Source organism: Aquarana catesbeiana, linkage group LG05 (assembly GCF_042186555.1).
Source record: "Aquarana catesbeiana isolate 2022-GZ linkage group LG05, ASM4218655v1, whole genome shotgun sequence".
NCBI lineage: Eukaryota > Metazoa > Chordata > Amphibia > Anura > Ranidae > Aquarana > Aquarana catesbeiana.
The window spans coordinates 380,477,031-380,497,902 of record NC_133328.1 but is presented as its reverse complement, the minus strand read 5'-3'; the positions used below and the strand labels follow the sequence as shown (position 1 = coordinate 380,497,902).

The 20,872-nt window shown below is 41.7% G+C and overlaps 1 protein-coding gene across 1 annotated transcript in view; it reads right to left on the bottom strand.

Moving 5' to 3' along the window:
* Positions 1-18,585, bottom strand: part of LY86 (lymphocyte antigen 86) — a 75,173-nt gene extending 56,588 nt beyond the window's left edge. The window contains exon 1 of the mRNA XM_073631005.1: positions 18,244-18,585. Within this exon, the coding sequence (XP_073487106.1) occupies positions 18,244-18,361 (118 nt within the window). The 5' untranslated portion in view covers positions 18,362-18,585. The remainder of the gene's footprint in view (positions 1-18,243) is intronic.
* Between the last annotated feature and the right edge of the window lie 2,287 nt (positions 18,586-20,872).

Here is a 20,872-nt window from a genome sequence, read left to right as displayed (position 1 = left end):
TAATACGTGGCACTGATGACAGATGGCACTGACACGTGGCACTGATGACACGTGACACTAATAACAGATGGCACGTGACACTAACAGGTGGCACTGATGACAGATGGCACTGATACGTGGCACTGATGACACGTGACACTGATGTGGGACTGATAACAGATGGCATTAATACGTGGCACTGATGACAGATGGCATTAATACGTGGCACTGATGACAGATGGCACTATTACATGGCACTGATGACAGATGGCACTAATACATGGCACTGATGACAGGTGGCACTAATACGTGGCACTGATGACAGATGGCACTGATGACAGATGGCACTAATACATGGCACTGATGACAGGTGGCACTAATACGTGGCACTGTATGACAGATGGCACTGACGCGTGGCACTGATGACACGTGACACTGATAACAGATGGCACGTGACACTAACAGGTGGCACTGATGACAGATGGCACTGACACGTGGCACTGATGACACGTGACACTGATAACAGATGGCACGTGACACTAACAGGTGACACTGATGACAGATGGCACTGATACGTGGCACTGATGACACGTGACACTGATGTGGGACTGATAACAGATGGCATTAATACGTGGCACTGATGACAGATGGCATTAATACGTGGCACTGATGACAGATGGCACTATTACATGGCACTGATGACAGATGGCACTAATACATGGCACTGATGACAGGTGGCACTAATACGTGGCACTGATGACAGATGGCACTGATGACAGATGGCACTAATACATGGCACTGATGACAGGTGGCACTAATACGTGGCACTGATGACAGATGGCACTGACATGTGGCACTGATGACACGTGACACTGATAACAGATGGCACGTGACACTAACAGGTGGCACTGATGACAGATGGTACTGATACGTGGCACTGATGACACATGACACTGACAGGTGGCACTGGGGACAGGTGGCACTGGGGGCAGGTGACACTGGAGGCAGGTAGCACTGATAGGTGGCACTGGGGACAGATGGCACTGACAGGTGGCACTTGGGACAGATGGCGATGGGGACAGATGGCACTGATAGGTGGCACTGGGGACAGATGGCACTGTGTTGTGTTAGTGTACCTAATTTTTTTCACTCCCGCTGCAGCACGGAAGCTCTCCTTCCTCACACGCGTTCTCTGTGTGAGGAGGGAGAGCCGGCGATGAGAGATGATCTCATATGTTTACATATGAGATCATCTCTCATTGGACACTCCAATCGAGTGCTAAATGGCCGCTGTGATTGGCCATTTAGCACAATCTGTGATTGTCTGTGTCCAAGGGACACGGCCAACACAGATTTCCCCCGCCGCGCGCCCGCGCGCAGGGGGAATGTAAATAGGAGGCCGTCCAGGGACGCCCTCCCGGCAATTGAGCGCCACGCTGTAGCCGTCTTTCGGCTATAGCGCGGGCGCAAAGTGGTTAAAGCAGTCTTGTGACTTCTATCAGTGAATGGTTAAAGCTTGTAGGAGGAATTTTCATTCTCCCTGATTGTCCTATGAGGATGCAGGACCCCTGGCCCTCTGTCTGGACAGTGCTGATTGGCCCTGTGCTGATCACATGCGCCCTCCCAAGAAAAAAAAAACTCTCTAGCCATACACACCAAACTGAGCATGTGCAGCTTGTAACCTGGCTTCTGTTCTATGAGGAAATATATTGGGGACTCTAGAAGAAGAGGGCAACAGAGAAGACAGGATCAGACAGTCTTTTTACACAATGCTGATGATTAACCCCTTAGGTTCCACAGTGAGTATAACAAGCATGCTTTACTGTATATGCAGACTGATTTTACTATTGTGGGTTTAGTAACACTGTAAGTGCAGAAACACTTGTTTCTGTCTTGTGAAGGACTAATAGCATCTCCACAATCAATAACTGGTTCATTTGCATGGAGGCCAAAAACTGTCACTATTCCTTCTAACATACATGTATATGCCATGTATGACACAAGTAACTAACGCATTAACATATGGTTGCTTGCTTTTTTCAGCATGGCAAAGCTAAGGACTTTTTTCAGTATGTGGGCTGTGTCATGCAAATTTGCGCTGCTCACTGTGTAACACATTGCTAACAAATAAATAAGTTCTGCGTTCTGACTGAGCGTATCCAAACCAGGGCAACTAATGTTAACTACTATAAAGATAGGGTTTAAAAGACCAACACTCACGATTTGTTGCCACCACACTGGGTAATAATCAACATACCCATGTGGTATCCCTAAAGATGCAGACTCACCAGTACATGGTGCGGTCTCCGTGCCTGGATACAATAACTATAAAAAGGTAATACAGGGGGAAGAGACCCACTGAAAGGAGACACGGGCGGACCAAGCTGCTCAATAAGGCATCATTTTATTACAATAATTTTATTCAATACAGAAAAAGCCAAAACCAGGTACTCATCACCAACACCAAGATCATATTAAAATTAGACAATGTTGTCTATTTAAGAGCAGCTGTGTCACGCTATCACCATACATGCACACACCTATAACCCAAGCAGATTACTAAATAAAGTGTGGTTGTATTAATGGACTAGACTAAAGATCCCGGTGGCATGCACCATAAGGAAAGATGTCCATCCTTTCACTATGTTGGTTAAATAAACCTCCTTCAGGGGGATAGCTTGGTTAAGAGATGATTGGTTGAATCTATTTGCTAATCCTACAGGAACAACTTTGGTTGAAATTGTGGCCTGGTATTGCAGCAAGTATGAAAAAGTGGCAAAAATCCACATTAAGTAACCAGTCAAGAGGCACAAATGTAGTCCAAAGTTAGATTGAAATGCTTTTACTGAAAATCTGAGAATCTCACTGTTGGATAGCAATAGCCAGTTGACACTGTAATGGGGCAGGCTAACACAGGCTGTAGTATGGCAAGATACAAGGAGCAAAGTAGAGGAGGCAAATAGAGGACCGAAATGTCCGCTCACCCGACTATATATGGAACGATATGATTACAGTCCAGGTAGGTACCTCGTCATTTTCAGGTCCATGAGCTGTATATGCCGTCCTGTATGCTCCGTTTCCGAGCGGGGTCTGTGGGGCTCCAGTGAGTAGCTGCCATCAGCACTGTGATACTATGGAGTCATCCGGGCCACCGTCCATTCGCCACAGCCAAGAAGGTTGCTGCTGGCTTCCGTCGGTCAACTGCGCATGCGCAGTGTGTGCATGTGTATGGTGATAGCGTGATGCAGCTGCTCTTAAACAGACAACGTTGTCTAATTTTAATATGATCTTGGTGTTGGTGATGGGTACCTCGTTTTGGCTTTTTTTTTGTATTAAATACATTTTTGTAATAACATTATCCCTTATTAAGCAGCTTGGTACGCCGTGTCTCCTTTCAGTGGGTCTCTTCCCCCTGTATTACCTTTTTATAGTTATTGTTAACTACTAACCTCAATAATATTGGACAATGACAGTGGCAGATATAGGTAGCAAAGGGTCACTGTGTGGGAACAATTTGTTGACCCACTTCTCAAGTTCCCAAGGGCCCTCAAGCAGCTGCACAGTCTGTACAAAAATGATGTGCTTTTCCCCCACACAGCGACACCTCTGCTGGTATTATGTCAAAATGTATGCAGGGGTTTTTTAAATATGTCTATTTTAAAGCCCACCCCCCCTCCAAGAAATGGAGCACCAGCCGCCACTGGGCACACGGGTATGCCGTTCCTTCAGAGCGCATGCGCCGGTGCCGTCACAAGAAAATATCTCCTAAATGGTGCACATTTAGGAGATATTTCCTGTACCAATAGTTAAGCCTTTTTATAGGCTTACCTATAGGTAAAAATCAACCGAGTGAGTTTACTCCCAGCTTAAAGAAAATGGCTTGACAGGCTCCATACTATGGAATTTTGCATAGGTTTGGAAATGCACTATAGAATAATTACAGATATGACATACACTAAACTTGTACTGTGATAGAACAAACAAAAATTAACAAATTGATCAACATAAATTCATCTTTTAACTTCATCTTTTAATATGCCAAATCAATTTTGGGGATATGTCTTTGTGAAAGCTAGTCAGTACACTGAATTAGTATTGCAGATCCCAGGGTTTCCAAACGAAGCCTGTTTTAAGCACCAGATTAGGTTCTTATCACCTACTTTTTATTTCACATATATTTTAATATAGCAAAACACAGCTGTGTTATCGGTATGATTTTTCATTAGCCAGCTAAAAACAGTTTATTGAACGTCTCGCTGATTTGTGTGGTGTTTTTCTAAGCTACACATTATTATGTCCACAAGCTCTATTATGTCACAGCCTATCTGTTAAGAACCTTTGTGGAGTGATTTACAAGCCTGCTAGAAGTTGTGTAATGCAACATGGTGTCTGCTCCTATTTGCTGCTCAGATTAATACCTAAGAACGTCTTTCTACCCGTATCAACTGAAACTGATACAACCCCTAAGCACAGCTCTGTGGAAAAAAAAGTTTTCAGTTTAGCTGCCTCATCTTATATCAGAAATCATTATAATATAAGAATGTATTATTGACAATCTGAAATAAAATAAAAAGCAGATTAATTGGATTAGATAGATAGATAGATAGATAGATAGATAGATAGATAGATAGATAGATAGATAGATAGATAGATAGATAGATAGATAGATTTATTTTAACAGTGAGAGACAGAATAACAACAAAAATATCCAGAAAAACAAAAATGTTATAAATTGATTTGCATTTTAAAGAGTGAAATAAGTATTTGGTCCCCTATCAGTCAGCAAGATTTATGGCTCCCAGGTGTCTTCTATACAGGTAACAAGCTGAGATTAGGAGCACTCTCTTAAAGAGCGAGGAGCACTCTCTTAAAGAGAGTGCTCCTAATCTCAGCTTGTTACCTGTATAAAAGCCACCAGTCCACAAAAGCAATCATTCAATCAGATTCCAATCTCTCCACCATGGCCAAGACCAAAGAGCTGTCCAAGGATGTCAGGGACAAGACTGTAGACCTACGCAAGGCTGGAATGGGCTACAAGACCATCGCCAAGCAGCTTAGTGAGAAGGTGACAACAGTTGGTGGGATTATTCGCAAATGGAAGAAACATAAAATAATTGTCAATCTCCCTCAGTCGGGCTCCATGCTAGATTTCACCTCGTGGAGTTTCAATGATCATGAGAACAGTGAGAAATCTGTCCAAGACTACGCGGGAGAATCTTGTCAATGATCTCAAGGCAGCTGGGACCATAGTCACCAAGAAAACAATTGGTGACACACTACGCTGTGAAGGACTGAAATCCTGCAGCGCCCGCAAGGTCCCCTTGCTCAAAAAAAGCACATGTACCTGTCTATCTGAAGTTTGCTAATGAACATCTGAATGATTCAGATCATGATTCAGAACTGGGTGAAAGTGTTGTGATCAGATGAGACCAAAATCGAGCCGTGTTTGGAGGAGGAGGAATGCTGCGTATGAACCCAAGAACACCATCCCCACTGTCAAACATGGAGGTGGAAACAGTATTCTTTGGGGGTGTTTTTCTGCTAAGGGGACAGACCAACTTCACCACATCAAAGGGACAATGGGCGGGGCCATGTACCCTCAAATCTTGGGTGAGAACCACCTTTCCTCAGCCAGGGCATTGAAAATGGGTCGTGGATGGGTATTCCAGCATGACAATGACCCGAAACACACTGCCAAGGCAACAAAGGGGTGGCTCAAAAAGAATCACATTAGAAAGGAGGTCCAGCCTGGGTGAAAAAATTTAAAGTCAGCAGCTACAAATACTGTAGCTGCTGACTTTTAATATTAGGACACTTACCTGCCCAGGGAGCCTGCAATGTCTGCACCCCGGGCCAATCTTCGGATTAACTCCCGGGTGCTGCCCCTGCCATTCCTGGTAAGGAAACCCGACAGTGAAGGCTTTCGGCCTCACAGTTGGTTCCCTACTGCGCATTCACGAAGCATGCTGCGCTTTTTAATTGGCCCGGCAGTGGGGGAAGGAGGAGGGGGGCCGAACTTCCGGGAGATCGAGCCGCAGCCCCGTCTCTGGAAGTGGGAAAGGGGACCTGTCAAAAACAGGTCCCCGTTCTTGCCTCCCTCCCCGAAAGGTACCATATGTGGCACTGGAGGGGGAGGGGAGCGTATATACTTTTGTGTGGAACTCTGCTTTAAGGTCCTGTAGTGGCCCAGCCACTCTCCAGAGACCTTAATCCCACAGAAAATATGTGAAGGAAGCTGAAGGTTTCGAGTTACCAGCCTTGAAACCAGTGGTGGACCGTCCATAGTGGGCGCATGGGCTCCGCCCCCCATCCATGCGTCCGGCCCCCTAATCTACATATCAGGGCGCCAGACTAAGGATTCCAATGGGGGGGGTTTGAAGCATGAGATTAGAGCCAGAGGCTCTAATGGGCTTCAAAAAAAGGGTGGGCTCGGCGCGCAGTGCTCTGTTATGTGACAACAGTGAATGAATTTTCAATATTTTAACACTAAAGTTCCTTCCCGCCAATCAGGAGGCAGGTGGTGAGACCTGTTTCCTGATTGGCCAAAGCGTCATGCGATCCTATTGGATGCCTGGTGCTTAGACAGAAGAAAGAGGAGACTGCGGAGGAAGCTGCTGGAGAAGCAGACACCGGAGCCGCTGCATGCACCCTGCCGCCGCCACAGTGCTGGAGGACACCACAGCCCACCACCTACATCAGGTAAGTATTGCCTGGGGGAGGGGGGTGCTAGTTATGCGCAAACCCCCAAAAGAAAAACCCACCAGCCGCCGCTGCTCGAAACCTTAATGACTTGGGGAGTGGGACAAAATCCCTCCTGAGATGTGTGCAAACCTGGTGGCCAACTACAAGAATCGTCTGACCTCTGGGATTGCCAACAAGGGTTTTGCCACCGAGTAGTTGTAGTAGTAGCCACCAAGTCATGTTTTGCGAAGGGGTCAAGTACTTATTTTGCTCATTAAAATGCAAATCAATTTATAACTTTTTTGCAATGCGTTTTTCTGGATATTTTTGTTTTTATTCTGTCTCTCACTGTTAAAATAAACCTACCATTAAAATTATAGACTGATCATTTCTTTGTCAGTGAGCAAACGTACAAAATCAGCAGGGGATCAGATAGATAGATAGATAGATAGAGATAGATAGATAGATAGATAGATAGATAGATAGATAGATAGATAGATAGATAGATAGATAGATAGATAGATAGATAGATAGATCTTTTAATGACAGAAGACACCCTATTGGTCTCTGTCATAACTGCTTCTCCCTGCCTGTCATTTATAACACCACTCTGTGCAATGGTGATGCGCCTCCATTATGCATGTGCAGGAGTGACATGATCACAGCCTGTCGAATCAAGCAGTCAAAAACTCCAAAAGCAGAAGGAAGACTGGAACAAGATGGAAGTACCTGGGACAGCTCAGCTGAATGTCCTCTCACTGCAGCGCTGGAAGGGATCACTTGGTGGTCGAAAGTGAGACATCTGGGTTCTGTTTAGACCCCTGTTATTGCACCAAAGCCCCCCCACCCCCAAAAGTGCTGTTAAAAAATGTAAGAAAGAAAATCTGTGTTCAAATCGCTCTTCACAGAGCATTTGACAGGGGATGGGGAAGTGCTCCTGCTTTAACCCCTTCAACCCTGCATTAGCATGAAAATAAATAAGGGCTTGTTCACATGAGCTTTGCTCTCTGAAGAGCAATCCATGTTCAGATTACTCTTCAGAGAACATTTTACAGGTGGTGAGGCATTGTATCACTTTCTCACCACTTGCTTTATCCTCTTCAACCCTGCACTAGCGTGAAAATAATTGAGGGCTCGTTCACATGGCCTTTGCTCTTCGAAGAGTGATCCATGTTTGGATTGCTCTTCAGAGAGCATTTGACAGGTGATGAAGAGGCATTGTATCACCTTCTCACCACCTGATTTAACCCCTTCAGTTTTGTGGCATTTGTGTAGTAATGGCTTTCTTCCGACGACTCGACCATGTATCTTTCTTCAAGTGCCTCCTTATTGCGCATCTTGAAACAGCCACACCACATGTTTTCAGAGAGTCCTGTATTTCACCTGTAGTTATTTGCAGGTTTTTCTTTGCATTCTGAACAATTTTCCTGGCAGTTGTGACAGAAATGATAGTTGGTCTACCTGACTGTAGTTTGGTTTCAACAGAACATTTTCCACTTAGATTAGAGTTTGAACACTGCTGATTGGCAGTCTCAATTCCTTGGATATCTTTCTCTATCCCTTTCCTGTTTTATACAGTTCAACTTCCTTTTCCCGCAGATCCTTTGACAATTCTTTTGCTTTCCCCATGACTCAGAATCCAGAAACGTCAGTGCAGCACTGGATGAAAGATGCAAGGGTCTGTCAGGAGTCCAGAAACTCGTTGACCTTTTATACACACACACTAATTACAAGCAAACAGATCACAGGTGAGGATGGTTACCTTTAATAGCCATTCAAACCCCTTTGTGTCAACTTGTGTGCATGTTATCAGGCCAAAATCGCCAGGGTATGTAAACTTTTGATCAGGGTCATTTGGGTAATTTCTGTTGCCATTATGATTTTAAAAGAGTAAACACAGTTGACTGATAATAAATGGCTTCACCCAAACACTATGAGTGAAAGAAATGTTTTTGTGTTATCATTCATATTCTCTGAAAAATTGGCAAGAAATCATAAATTCTGCCAGGGTATGTAAACTTATGAGCACAACTGTATGTACATATGTGGGGGTGTGGCCTGAACTACAGACTGTCTGTATTCGGGGCTGTACACCTGCACCCACACACCTATGAAATTAGGATCTGTGGCTGTGTCTCCATAGCGTAACATAGGCTGTCTGCACAGCTCCAGGTAGCTAGAGCCACATAAACAAACCACTGATTCACACTATGCAGGCCAAAGCACCCATGTGAATGAGCCCCAAGACCTAATTCACACACAGAGCTTTATTTATTAACTCAATACAAATGTTATCTTTTAGATTTAGCAAGAATTTTGTAAGTTATGTTATTATTCAGTTCAGCTGTCCTGGGCCCTGTGATTTGGCAGCTGTCCTAAAGGAAAATTCCTCTCACATTTTGGAAATGTTCTCCCACTTTCATGCCATTTGCTGCCAGATTCGTTTTTGCATTTTTTGCACACAAGCTTAAAATATAATTTTAGGCCTGAAGATTTTATAAACCCCAAACATTATATATTTTCTGAAAGCAGAAAGCATCCTAGAGAATAAAATAGTGGTAGTTCCAGTTATTTTATGTAACACAATATTACCGCAAAGGTCTAGAAAACGGAACATTTCAGTAAAAAAATACACTAAAGTTAATTTTAGGGCACACAAACGCAATAAATTACCCATTTTTTTGGTCAAATATAATAATACATGAGGTTGAACTGAGTAAATAGATACTCAACATGTCAAACCTTAAATCTGTGTGCACCCTTGAAATGGCGACAAACCTATATTTTCCATAGGCGACACTTTAACCAGTTGCCGACCGCCTAACGCAGATATACTGCGGCAGAATGGCACGGGCAGGCAAAACCACGTACCTGGTACGTGATTGCTTGCCACGGGCGGGGGGTCCGATGGGACCCCCCCCCGGTGCACGAGGCGGTCGGCTTCTGACTGGGGGCTTTCAGAGATGAGGAGTAGGCCATCCATTCGTGGCCCCCCCCTCGCGATCGCTCCCAGCTAATGAGAATCTTCCCCTGCCTCTGTATAGTACACAGAGGTAGAGGAAGTGATGTCATCTCTGCTCGGCTCGGCATTTTCCGTTCCAGCGCCGAGGAGAGAAGACTGCAATGTGAGTGCACAAACACTACACACACAGTAGAACATGCCAGGCATACTTTACACCCCCCTTTACCCCCCCGATCACCCCCTAATCACCCCTCCCCCCTGTCACACTGACACCAAGCAGTTTTTTTTTTTCTGATTACTGCATTGGTGTCAGTTTGTGACAGGTAGTGTGGTAGGGCAGTTAGTGTTCGCCCCCTTTAGGTCTAGGATACCCCCCTAACCCCCCCAATAAAGTTTTAACCCCTTGATCACCCCCTGTCGCCAGTGTCACTAAGCGATCATTTTTCTGATCGCTGTATTAGTGTCACTGGTGACGCTAGTTAGGGAGGTAAATACTTAGGTTCGCCGTCAGCGTTTTATAGCGACGGGGACCCCCATATACTACCTAATAAAGGTTTTAACCCCTTGATTGCCCCCTAGTTAACCCTTTTACCAGTGATCACCGTATAACTGTTACGGGTGACGCTGGTTAGTTAGTTTATTTTTTATAGTGTCAGGGCACCCACCGTTTATTACCTAATAAAGGTTTAGCCCCCTGATCGCCCAGCGGTGATATGTTAGATTTTAGGGTCAGATAAGGTCTGCGTCGCCCCAGGCAGCGTCAGGTTAGTGCCAGTAGCGCTAACACCCATGCACGCACCATACACCTCCCTTAGTGGTATAGTATCTGAACGGATCAATATCTGATCCGATCAGATCTATACTAGCGTCCCCAGCAGTTTAGGGTTCCCAAAAACACAGTGTTAGCGGGATCAGCCCAGATACCTGCTAGCACCTGCGTTTTGCCCCTCCGCCTGGCCCAGCCCACCCAAGTGCAGTATCGATCGATCATTGACACTTACAAAACACTAAACACATAACTGCAGCATTCGGAGAGTCAGGCCTGATCCCTGCGATCGCTAACAGTTTTTTTGGTAGCATTTTGGTGAACTGGCAAGCACCAGCGGCCTAGTACACCCCGGTCGTAGTCAAACCAGCACTGCAGTAACACTTGGTGACGTGACGAGTCCCATAAGTGCAGTTCAAGCTGGTGAGGTGGCTAGCACAAGTAGTGTCCCACTGCCACCAAGAAGAAGACAAACAGGCCTGTCGTGCCCATAGTGCCCTTCCTGCTGCATTCGCCAATCCTAATTGGGAACCCACCGCTTCTGCAGCACCCATATTTCCCCCATTCACATCCCCAACCAAATGCAGTCGGCTGCATGAGAGGCATTTTCTTCTCCCGAGTACCCCTACCCAACGAACCCCCCCCAAAAAAGATGTCATGTCTGCAGCAAGCGCGGATATAGGGGTGACACCCGCTATTATTGTCCCTCCTGTCCTGACAATCCTGGTCTTTGCATTGGTGAATGTTTTGAACGCTACCATGCACTAGTTATTAGCATAGGGTACAGCACTGCATAAACTAGGCACACTTTCACAGGGTCTCCCAAGATGCCATCGCATTTTGGGAGACCCGAACCTGGAACCGGTTACAGTTATAAAAGTTACAAAAAAGTGTAAAAAAAAATATATATAAAATAAAAAAACAAAAATAGTTGTCGTTTTATTGTTCTCTCTCGCTCTATTCTCTCTCTATTGTTCTGCTCTTTTTTACTGTATTCTATTCTGCAATGTTTTATTGTTGTTATGTTTTATCATGTTTACTTTTCAGGTATGTAATTTTTTATACTTTACTGTTTACTGTGTTTTATTGTTAACCATTTTTTTGTTTTCAGGTATGCCATTCACGACTTTGAGTGGTTATACCAGAATGATGCCTGCAGGTTTAGGTATCATCTTGGTATCATTCTTTTCAGCCAGCGGTCGGCTTTCATGTAAAAGCAATCCTAGCGGCTAATTAGCCTCTAGACTGCTTTTACAAGCAGTGGGAGGGAATGCCCCCCCCCTCCCACCGTCTTCCATGTTTTTCTCTGGCTCTCCTGTCCCAACAGGGAACCTGAGAATGCAGCCGGTGATTCGGCCAGCTGACCATAGAGCTGATCAGAGACCAGAATGGCTCCAATCATCTCTATGGCCTAAGAAACCGGAAGCTACGAGCATTTAATGACTTAGATTTCGCCGGATGTAAACAGCGCCATTGGGAAATTGGGAAAGCATTTTATCACACGGATCTTGGTGTGGTCAGATGCTTTGAGGGCAGAGGAGATATCTAGGGTCTAATAGACCCCATTTTTTTAAAAAAAGAGTACCTGTCACTACCTATTGCTATCATAGGGGATATTTACATTCCCTGGCATAACAATAAAGATGATAAAAAAAAATGAAAGGAACAGTTTAAAAATAAGATAAAAAAGCAAAAAAATAATAAAGAAATAAAAAAAAAAAAAAAAAGCACCCCTGTCCCCCCCTGCTCTCACGCAAAAGCGAACGCCAGCGTTGGTCTGGCGTCAAATGTAAACAGCAATTGCACCATGCATGTGAGGTATCACCGCGAAGGTCAGATCGAGGGAAGTAATTTTAGCAGTAGACCTCCTCTGTAAATCTAAAGTGGTAACCTGTAAAGGCTTTTAAAGGCTTTTAAAAATGTATGTAGTTTGTAGCCACTGCACGTTTGTGCGCAATTTTAAAGCATGTCATGTTTGGTATCCATGTACTCGGCCTAAGATCATCTTTTTTATTTCATCAAACATTTGGGCAATATAGTGTGTTTTAGTGCATTAAAATTTAAAAAAGTGTGTTTTTTCCCCCAAAAAATGCGTTCGAAAAATCGCTGCGCAAATACTGTGTGAAAAAAAAAATGAAACACCCACCATTTTAATCTGTAGGGCCTTTGCTTTAAAAAAAATATATAATGTTTGGGGGTTCAAAGTAATTTTCTTGCAAAAAAAAATATTTTTTCATGTAAACAAATAGTGTCAGAAAGGGCTTTGTCTTCAAGTGGTTAGAAGAGTGGGTTATGTGTGACATAAGCTTCTAAATGTTGTGCATAAAATGCCAGGACAGTTCAAACCCCCCCCCCCCAAATTACCCCATTTTGGAAAGTACACACCCCAAGCTATTTGCTGAGAGGTATAGTGAGTATTTTGCAGACCTCACTTTTTGTCACAAAGTTTTGAAAATTGAAAAAAGAAAAAAAAAAAGTTTTTTCTTGTCTTTCTTCATTTTCAAAAACAAATGAGAGCTGCAGAATACTCACCATGCCTCTCAGCAAATAGCTTGGGGTGTCTACTTTCCAAAATGGGGTCATTGGGGGGGGGGTTGTGCCATCTGGGCATTCCATGGCCTCCGAAACTGTGATAGGCAGTGAGGAGTGAAATCAAAAATTTACGCCCTTAGAAATCCTGAAGGCGGTGATTGGTTTTCGAGGCCCTGTACGCGGATAGGCTCCCAAAAAGTCCCACACATGTGGTATTCCCATACTCAGAAGTAGTAGCTAAATGTATTTTGGGGTGCAATTCCACATATGCCCATGGCCTGTGTGAGCAATATATCATTTAGTGACAACTTTGTGCAAAAAAAAAAAAAAAATTGTCACTTTCCCGCAACTTGTGTCAAAATATAAAATATTCCATGGACTCAACATGCCTCTCAACAAATAGCTTGGGGTGTCTACTTTCCAAAATGGGGTAATTTGGGGGGGGTTTGTGCCATCTGGGCATTTTATGGCCTTCAAAACTGTGATAGAATGTGAGGAGTGAAATCAAAAATTTACGCCCTTAGAAATCCTGAAGGCGGTGATTGGTTTTCGGGGCCCCGTACGTGGCTAGGCTCCCAAAAAGTCCCACACATGTGGTATCCCCGTACTCAGGAGAAGCAGCTGAATTTATTTTGGGGTGCAATTCCACATATGCCCATGGCCTGTGTGAGCAATATATCATTTAGTGACAACTTTTTGTAAATTTTTTTTTTTTTTGTCATTTTTCAATCACTTGGGACAAAAAAAATTAATATTCAATGGGCTCAACATGCCTCTCAGCAATTTCCTTGGGGTGTCTACTTTCCAAAATGGAGTCATTTGGGGGGTTTTGTACTGCCCTGCCATTTTAGCACCTCAAGAAATGACATAGGCAGTCATAAAGCTGTGTAAATTCCAGAAAATGTACCCTAGTTTGTAGACGCTATAACTTTTGCGCAAACCAATAAATATATGTTTATTGAAATTTTTTTTACCAAAGACATGTGGCTGAATACATTTTGGCCTAAATGTATGACAAAAATTGAGTTTATTGGATTTTTTTTATAACAAAAAGTAGAAAATATCATTTTTTTCAAAATTTTTGGTTTTTTTCATGTTTATAGCGCAAAAAATAAAAACCGCAGAGGTGATCAAATACCATAAAAAAAAGCTCTATTTGTGGGAAGAAAAGGACGCAAATTTTGTTTGGGTACAGCATTGCATAACCGCGCAATTAGCAGTTAAAGCGACGCAGTGCCAAATTGTAAAAAGTGCTCTGGTCAGGAAGGGGGTAAATCCTTCCGGGGCTGAAGTGGTTAAAGGCTCCCTATAGGTCATCAGTTTGGTATTACGGAGGAGGTCTGGTGCTAGAAATATTGCTCTCACTCCAGCGTGCGCGGCAATATATAACATGTATATCGCCATTTTTATGTGTAGGCGCCCCAACGTGTGTGTTTACGTTCACACGCCTCCATGTGTGTATACATGGAGCTGGGAGGCCTCAAAGCAATTTTGCAGGTTTTTTTTTATGTGCTTTGGTGTAACTTTAATTTTCTACAATTTTAAAATATTTTTTAATGTAACGAAAAGTCCCCTATGTGATGATTTTTTGGTGACAGGTTCTCTTTATTGAGACATCCAAGGTCTAAAAGATCCTGGATGTCACCCCTGTGAGCAGATCGCATTGCATTATATTAATTCCTGGGTATGTTGGCAGGGCACACAACGTACGGACCTGGCAGCAAAAGTTTTAAACAACTTACTCTATCAAAAACCAAAAAAATTGGCTATGAGTGATGAGTCTTGTGTGCAAATCAAACCTAATGTGTGTGTAGTATCATCTTTATATTTCCGATATTACTATTATATTCTTATTTTGTATGTACTCCTATCTTATACAGCAGGGGGTATGATGGATAAATTGGTTCAGTCATATATAAAAATGAGTGTTAAAAAATGTAGCTTTTTTTATTGTAGGTCAAAAAAGCAGAATGAAACCACAATCAGCTGGGCCATATTCCTTTTAAACAGTTATTTAAGGTAACATTAACCTCACATTAATGAAAACTGTTAGTACATGCTGTATTACATGCTGTTTATATTCTCACTGTCACTATGGGATTTGTTTCCTGTATTCTGCAAAAAAAAGATTGGTCCTGCTGTTCACAGTCCCTCCCTCCCTGTCTGTGTCTCTGCTGCAACCTCAGATTGTGTGTAGACCAGCGGTTGCCAAATCTACTGAGTATGCTCCAGTTTCAGTTCCCTTCTTAGCGGTTCATTTCCTCTTCTTTCTTATAGGTTCAGCTCACTTGACCAAAGAGTCACACATGTGGGCATATACACAGGGATAAATGATAGTCCCCTCCCTCCCTACTCCTCCATGCCCACTAAACAGCTAAACACAATGGGAGCAGGATATTACATGTTGTTTGATGGAGGTGTCATCTCCCTGTAATTCTATGCACATACAAACAATAGACACAGGCTGGAGGGGTGTAAAACATGCTGGATTGGCAGAATCTCCTTTTAGATAGCCCACACCATGCTTTTGCACAAATATGTATTTTTGTTCAAATACATATTTGTATGATGATTTAAAGCATTTATTTGATATTAACTACGGTATGTATTTTTCCTTTGTATTTCGAAGGCTAATTTTTATTTTTAACTTGTGACCAGCAACAGAGGACAAGAAATTTCTTCCACTGATGTATCCCTACAGACAGGCTGGGAAAGAGCTGGGTCACATTATGGCTTTATATTGATTGTGAAAAAGGTAAAATGTTTTTTATCACAATGTAAAATTAATACAATGCCTTCAGCCACACATAAAGAGAATGGATAATGTACACTCACCGGTCACTTTATTAGGTAAACCTGTTCAATTGCTTGGTAACACAAATTGCTAATCAGCCAATCACATGGGAGCGATTCAATGCATTTAGGCATCTAGATGTGGTGAAGACGACTTGCTGAAGTTCAAACTGACTATCAGAATGGGGAAGAAAGAGGATTTAAGTGACTTTGAACATGGCATGGTTGTTGGTGCCAGATGGTCTGGTTTGAGTATTTAAAAAACTTCTGATCTACTGGGATTTTCATGCACAACCATCTCTAGGGTTTATAGAGAATGGTCCGAAAAAGAGAAAATATCCAGTGAGCGGAAGTTGTGTGGATGAAAATTCCTTGTTGATGTCAGAGATCAGAGGACAATGTGCAGACTCATTCAAGATGATAGAAAGGCAACAGTAACTCAAATAACCACTCTTTACACCCAAGGTATGCAGAATACAATCTCTGAACGCACAACACTTTGAACCTTGAAGCAGATGGGCTACAAGAGCAGAAGACCACATCGTTTGCCACTGCTGTCAGCTAAGAACAGGAAACTGAGGCTACAATTCGCACAGGCTCACCAAAATTGGACAGTAAAAGATTGGAAAATGTTGCCTGGTCTAATGAGTCTCAATTTCAGCTGCGACATTCAGATGGTATGGTCAGAATTTGGTGTAAACAACAGGAAAGCATGGATCCATCAACAGTTCAGGTTGGTGGTGTAATGGTGTGGGGGATATTTTCTTGGCACACTTTGAGCCCCTTAGTACCAATGAGCATAGTTTAAAGAGGAAGTAAACCCTGATGGGCTTATTTTCTTTTTAGTTCCCTGCAGAGTAAAAGCATAATATGGTAGTATGTATCGCATACTAGCACATTATGTGCCACTTACCTGCAAACGAAGCCTACGTGATGCCCCCGCTGGAGGCTGTATTCATCTTCGCTCCTCTTTCTTCCAGGGCCGCGGACTCCGAGTCTGTGACTGGCCAGAGTCGCGTGATGTCACTCCTGCGCATGCTTGCAGGAGCCGCCAGTCACAGCACTCGCTAGTGAAGAAATGGCACGGAGGGCCGTTTCTTCACAGCGCATGCGCCGATTACATCACCGCCACACTACAAGTTAAATATCTCCTAAACAGCGTACGTTTAGGAGATATTTAATGTACCTATAGGTAAGCTTTATTATAGGCTTACCTATAGGTAAATTTTCCGCATTGGGGATATACAACCACTTTAAACGCCATGGCCTACCTGAGTGTTGTTGATGACCATGTCCATCCCTTTACTACAGTGTACCCATCTTCTGATGGCTACTTCCAGCAGGATAATGCACCATGTCACAAAGCTCAAATCATCTCACAACTGGTTTCTTGAACATGACAATGAGATCACTGTACTCCAATGGCCTTCACAGTCACCAGATCTCAATCCAATAGAGCACCTTCGGAATGTGGTGGAACAGGAGATTTGCATCATGGATGTGCAGCCGACAAATCTGCAGCAACTGTGTGATGCTATCATGTCAATATGGACCAAAATCTCTGAAGAATGTTTCCAACACCTTGTTGAATTTATGACACGAAGAATTAAAGCAGTTCTGAAGGCAAAAGGGGGTCCAACCCGGTACTAGCAAGGTGTACCTAAAAGGGTATATTAAACAGTGTGTTTAGCATACCTCCCAACGTTTTGAGATGGGAATGAAGGATACCTACTAACAAATGTATGTAGGCATAGGACACTCCCCCTGCCACACCCCCTTAAAGGAGAAATAACAAAAAAAAAGTGAATTAAATCCACAAGGACTTTTTTTTACCACTACTATTCTTTTATATTAGCTTTTAAAATATACAAATGCAGCAATTTAGAAATTGGATGAAAGGTTTAGCACTGGGAAACACTTTTTGAAAGATAAAAAAGTGCATTTTATAAATAACTATATAGATCAGACCAAAATGAGGGACAAATGAGGAGGAAGAGGGGCAGAGGGACATTGCTCCAAATCAGGGACAGTCCCTCGGAATCAGGGACAGTTGGGAGCTATGTGTTTAGTATCACTTTAACTTTATTTTTTTTAAGCATATGGTACATCCCTATTCAGGACAACTGAAAGATATGCTGTTATGTTAGAAAATATGTATTTTTTCACATAAAACAGGATTTTTAAATTGATGTACCTTTTGTGAGACGTTGATCTTTTCCTGATCTCACGTTTATATAAACATGATATACTAGAGCTAGCTTGCTGCACATGTAAGTAGCACACAACATTGTCACATTGGTTTAACATGGTTCTCTCCTGTGTGTTTCATAAGCCATATAAGTTGTAGTTTTAATGAAAAAGATTTTGCTCATGCTGAGCTAGCTGGCAGTGCTCTGTCATTGCATGCCCTTGGTAAGTCAGGTATTGCTTGTGTTAAAACTTATCCTCAGCGTGACACCAAAGTTATTAAATACAATAGTCATTACTATGCAGTGATCTTTAGAAAACGAAGAAAACCATTTTTACTCACCACAACTTTGGTAAGTTGCTTCAATGTCATTCAGCTTGCAGATTGTGTGCTTGGGCCATTCTTTCATTTCTCCCAGACACAAGTAACAAACGAAAAGACCGATGGCAAAAGTCTTCATTGTGCAAAAACGTTCTTTTCCTATCCCAATAAGCTGCTTCCTACTTATCTGTATGCAATAGCAAGCAACGAATGGAACTATTCTGATGTCCCTATATTAAACCAAAAAAAATCAAGAACTATAACCATGATGAAAAAAATACATACTTGGATGTATGCAGAGTGCGTAACAAATTGAAAAAAGGTTATAAATCAACATGTTTTCTTGTTCCTCATTCAACTGTGTTTCACTTCCTAAATCAATGTTTTCACTTTCACATCCTTTATTTATTCTTTGAGAGGAAGAACACGCACTTTTCTTCTTGTATAGTTTGTAATACATAAGACTATTGTCCCTCTCTTATATTAACCACTTGAGCTCCGGAAGTTTTACCCCTCCTTCATGACCAGGCCATTGTTTGCGATACGGCACTGCGTTACTTTAGCTGACAATTGCGCGGTTGTGTGATGCTGTACCCAAATAAAATGTATGGCCTTTTTCTTTCACAAATAGAGCTTTATTTTGATGGTATTTGATCACCTCTGAGGTTTTTATTTTTTGCGCTATAAACAAAAACAGACCAACAATTTTGATAAAAAAACAATAATTCTTGCTTTCTGCTATAAAACAAATCCAATAAAAAAAAAAAATAATGTAAAAAACAGAATTTCTTCATCAATTTAGGCCAATATGTATTCTACTACATCTTTTTGTTAAATAAAAATCCCAATAAGCGTATATTGATTGGTTTGCACAAAAGTTATAGAGTCTACAAACTATGGAAAAGATTTACAGGGTTTTTATTTACTTATTTTTTATTGGTAATGGTGGCGATCAGCGACTTATAGCGGGACTGTGACATTGCGGCAGACAAATTGGACACTGGGGTGTCCTTTTATGAAACTGCGGTAAAATACCACGATTCAGTTCTCAGGCATTCTCAGAGGAGATCGCTCTCCTCTGAGTGCCTGTTTATGAAAGTGTGTAGATCGCTTCTCATGTTGAGTTGAGAAGCAATCTACAAACGCCGGAAACTCCTCAGAACGGCTCCTCTCACTATAATCTCATGTGATGTAGCGGGATTACAGTATGAGGAACCATAAAATACAAAAGTGTAACATGAATCAGCACACATTATTCCCCAACATATTAATAAAATAATAAAGTTAAATTCCCCCTACACAATATACATTAACCTAATTATAAAAAAAAAACATTGTTTTTATCAATATTTAAAGATCTTACATGTCCCTATTTAAATGTGAATGGTGTATAGTAAATGAATGTAATGCACATATGTAATGCAGCTATACACCATTCATATAAATGCAAAATACATTTATAATCATTAAAAAAATAATTGTAATAAAGTATACAAGTATAAATATTTATTAATAAATTAAAATAAAATATATTTCATAATTGATAAACATAAAAATTTATAAACTGGTGCAATGCGAGAAGACTGCGAATCCACTGCGGGTTCCCGCATCGCACCGACTCGCATGTCAGTTCACACTGCCATATGCGAATCGCTGGCGAGCCCATATATATATATATATATATATATATATATATATATATATAGATACAGTTCACACTGTCATATGCAAATATATATATGAATGTGTATATATATATATATATATATAGATATATATAGATACAAATACAGTTCACACTGCCATATGCGAATCGCTGGGAAGCCCACCCATGCGATCCGATTCCTGCACCATTACATAGTTCGCACTGCAATCTGTGAAATGATCTGGGGGTGTCATTAACTTTACATTGACACCCGCAGTGGTGCGCAGATGTCAATGTAGGTGCAATGTGAAAACCCGTACAGGAATCACGCTGGTTCACGCATCGCACAAGTGTGAACCCAGCCAGAGACGTGAACATCTAAAAAAAAAAAAAATATATATATATCTATAGATATATATATATCTATCTATATATATCTATATATAGATATATATAGATATATATCTATATATATAGATATATATAGATATATATCTATATATATATATATATATAATATATCTATATATAAATATAGATATATAGATATCTATCTATATCTATATATCTATATTTATATATAGATAGATTATATATATATATATATATATATATATATATATATATATATATTATAGATATATAGATATATATCTATCTATAGATAGATATATAGCTATATATATCTATCTATAGATAGATATATATATATATCTATCTATAGATAGATATATATATATTTTTTTTTTTAGATGTTCACGTCTCTGGCTGGGTTCACACTTGTGCAATGCGTGAACCAGCGTGATTCCTGTGCGGGTTTTCACATTGTACCTACATTGACATCTGCGCACCACTGCGCGTGTCAGTGTAAAGTTAATGACACCCCCAGATCATTTCACAGATCGCAGTGCGAACTATGTAATGGTGCAGGAATCGGATCGCATGGGTGGGCTTCCCAGCGATTCGTATATGGCAGTGTGAACTGTATTTGTATCTATATATATC